Source organism: Hippopotamus amphibius, chromosome 15 (assembly GCF_030028045.1).
Source record: "Hippopotamus amphibius kiboko isolate mHipAmp2 chromosome 15, mHipAmp2.hap2, whole genome shotgun sequence".
Lineage (NCBI taxonomy): Eukaryota > Metazoa > Chordata > Mammalia > Artiodactyla > Hippopotamidae > Hippopotamus > Hippopotamus amphibius.
In genome coordinates, this window is record NC_080200.1 from 14197078 (window position 1) to 14200621 (window position 3544).

Below are 3544 nucleotides of genomic sequence, written 5' to 3' on the forward strand. Positions count from 1 at the left end.
TATATATGTGCCACATCTTCTTTATCCATTCATCTGCTGATGGACATTTAGGTTGTTTCCATGCCCTGGCTATTGTAAATAGTCAAAAATGCACTTTTTATTGCATATTAGTTTCTATTCTGAATTACGTATTTAATCTATTTGCTCATTTTTCTAGTGGGATATTCAATCAGTTAAATACCTTCACATCATAAGGATGTTACTCTTTTTTCTTTAGGATAAATTGACTTTTTTGCTGCTTTATTGGTTATTTTGGGCATCATGGGGATATAACTGGAGTTGGAATACTTCCAGAACTAAAGAAGCTTTCTTCACATCTCATTCTCTCAGGAACCACCTGAGCTTATTAGGTTATTTTTTTTCCCCACATATCAATTTATTTCCCATATCTATGTTTTTGACCTGTTTTTAATGTTTCATCCAATACAAGACAGAATATGGTCATATTAAAATGGAGGGCCATGTTTAAATGTTCATAGAAAGCTTAACAACTAACATTTGGGTAATGTTTCTCCATATTTTACGGTATAACTAATCTGGTTTTAACAGCTTGCCTTGTATTATTTCTGTACTAATTTTGCAGCTGGAAGTGAGAAGGTGGTGTGTGTGTGTGTATGTGTGTGTGTGTAGTGTGTTTGAACTCCTCAAAGCAGTTCCTGAGCTCATACAGCCAAATTATTCTCCTTCAAATACAGACACCAGAATTTTTAACGGAATATGAAAATAAAAGGTAGGTCCATTCCTCTGCTCAGAACTCCTGGGGGGCAAAATTAATAAGGTACAAGACCAACATGTGAATGAGGGCCTCACTGCAATCTTCGTTCCTGAGCAGTCTCTGGCCCCATCTCTCATCACTCTCCCTCTTGCTCATTCCCCTTGACACACTGATTTCCTTTTGAGCCTTGAATATACAATTGCCTTCCTCAGGGTCTTTGCACTGGCCATTCTTCCTGCCAGGTACACATTTCCCGAGATAACCTTGACATCCCAGCCCACTTCCTTCAAGGTCTCTGTTCAAATGTTGCCTTGTTTGCCAGCCTAGCAGAACACCCAGTGAAGAATAACACCCCATTCATGACCTCATTTATACCCTCTCTCTTTTCTTCATTTTACCTATCACCATCTGATACGTTATATGTTTTTGCACTGTTTATATTCTTTCTCCATCATTGAACTGCAGGGATTTAGTCTCTTAGCACACTCTACTCCTTGCCTAGAAGATGGTCATTATTCAATTTATGGGCTCAAAGTTTTGCCAGAATTTCTCATTCAAAGGTTACAATACCCAAGCTCTTGGGGAAAAGGCCGAGAGATAAACAGAAATTTGTAATTGGAGGTTGCACAGGGGATGCACTGAGGGGACAAATTTCACATCGAAATTATAGGTATTGATTTCATGGCTGCAAAATATATATTGTGGAATTTCAGCTATGCCAATACTGCACTTTTTTGTGATATCAGTCATTACTTTTTTATTTCTAGGTAGTCCCCTCCACCACATGGAATCACAAAATGATACACAAATTTCAGAATTTCTTCTTGTGGGATTATCAAAGGAACCAGAACTGCAACCCCTCATATTTGGGCTTTTCCTCTCCATGTACCTGATCACTGTGTTTGGGAACTTGCTCATCTTCATGGCTGTCAGCTCAGACTCCCATCTCCACACCCCCATGTACTTCTTCCTCTCCAACCTGTCCTTTGTAGACATCTGTTTAATCTCCACCACCATCCCAAAGACGCTGTGGAACATCCAGTCACAGAGCAAAGATATAACGTATGCAGGCTGCATCAGCCAGATACACTTTTTACTATTCTTTGCAGGGTTGGACGACCTTCTCCTGGTTGCGATGGCCTATGATCGGTATGTGGCCATCTGTCACCCCCTGCAATACACAGTCATCATGAACCCTCGGCTCTGTGGACTGCTGGTGCTGCTGTGCTGGGTGATGAGTGCCCTGAATTCCTTGTTACAAAGTTTAATGATGTTGCGACTGTCCTTCTGTAGAGTCTTGGAGATCCCCCACTTTTTCTGTGAACTCAATCAGGTGATCCGCCGTGCCTGTTGTGACACCTTTCTGAACGATGTGGTGATGTATTCTTCAGCAGGGGTGATAGGTGGAGGTCCATTTGTTGGGATACTTTTTTCTTACTCTAAGATAGTTTCCTCCATACGAGGAATTCCATCAACTCAGGGGAAGTATAAAGCATTTTCCACTTGTACCTCTCACCTCTCAGTTGTTGCCTTATTTTATTGTACAGCCCTAGCAGTTTACCTCAGCCCTGCTGCTACCCATAGCTCACAGCCCAATGTAACAGCCTCAGTGATGTACACTCTGGTCACACCTATGCTGAATCCCTTCATCTACAGTCTGCGGAATAAAGACATAAAGGGGGCTCTGAAAAGGTTCTTTGGGATGGCAGCTATAAAAGGGCCAACTTGCCTGTGGTTGAAGAAGAGTACATGATTGCAGGGCTCAAAAAACACTGGAGCTAGAAATTGCTATTCTTTGATCATATTGTAAGTGTAGAATGTGTTTTTTCTATAATTTCCTGATATTTCCTTTTCTTTGATTTCAACTTCTTTCTACATTTAAGAATCTCGTTTTCTGCTCTAATATATAAACAGATTTTCCTTTTGTACATTTCTTTCTGCTTTCACACAGTCATAGAATAATAAATAAATGATCATGAAATCTGGCTATTAGTAGATCATTAGTGCTACATATAGGTGCAGATTACTTGGTATAAAAAGGTAGGAGCCAGATTGGGGGAGAAAACAGATGAGGACATTTTTCCAATCAAAGGAGGTGCCCAGGAGTTTATACAGCTTCAGAATTCAGATCCACCGTGAGCAGAAGAGGAACTAGTTCTTCCCCGATAAATGGAGAGAAGGAAGTAAAATCTAACAGACATACAGGATCGTACCTATGGAAAAGAATGGTTGGCAACAAACTGAGCATATCTGCTAGGTAATAATGGACTGGTTTGGAGCAAATTGATAAGACAAGGGGTACAAAATAGGATGGATGCCTAACCACAAATGTGTGTTCTGGATGAGAAAGAAAAAGAAACTTGCAGGTAACTAATAGAAAGAGAATAAAAGGGAGATTTCAGAGCTCTGAATTTTACAGGACAGCAAAGTCAGGAGATGCAAAAGAAGAACAGATGGAAGGTTGTGATACAAGAGTAGAATATTGGAAGTTAGGGTTAAGAAGATGCTAAGAGCCAAGTGACCTTCCTTCCAAAATCTTTTTACACACTAGGATTTTAATGGGTCCCTCCCTCCCTTCCTTCCTTTTCCATTTCCTCTTCTTCCCACCATCCTCTTGCTTTTTTACCCTTAGACGACTATCTCTTGTCTTCTATACCCTCATACCTTAAACACCATCTCTCCCATCCTTATTCTGAACCAATACCCTTGGCTCCCAACTCACTGAGAAATGGGAAGAATTTGAAAGCTATTTTCCACAGGGATCCACCTCCATAACTATCCATCAAACAACTCTGCCCCTGAAATCTCCAGCTTCCCACCTGATACTAT

At 40.5% G+C, this 3544-nt stretch overlaps 1 protein-coding gene across 1 annotated transcript; it reads left to right on the plus strand.

Moving 5' to 3' along the window:
- Positions 1–1499: 1499 nt before the first annotated feature.
- Positions 1500–2468, plus strand: LOC130836262 (olfactory receptor 7A17-like). The gene has a single exon (XM_057708325.1). The coding sequence runs from the start codon at positions 1500–1502 to the stop codon at positions 2466–2468; it is 969 nt and encodes a 322-aa protein (XP_057564308.1).
- Positions 2469–3544: the final 1076 nt, after the last annotated feature.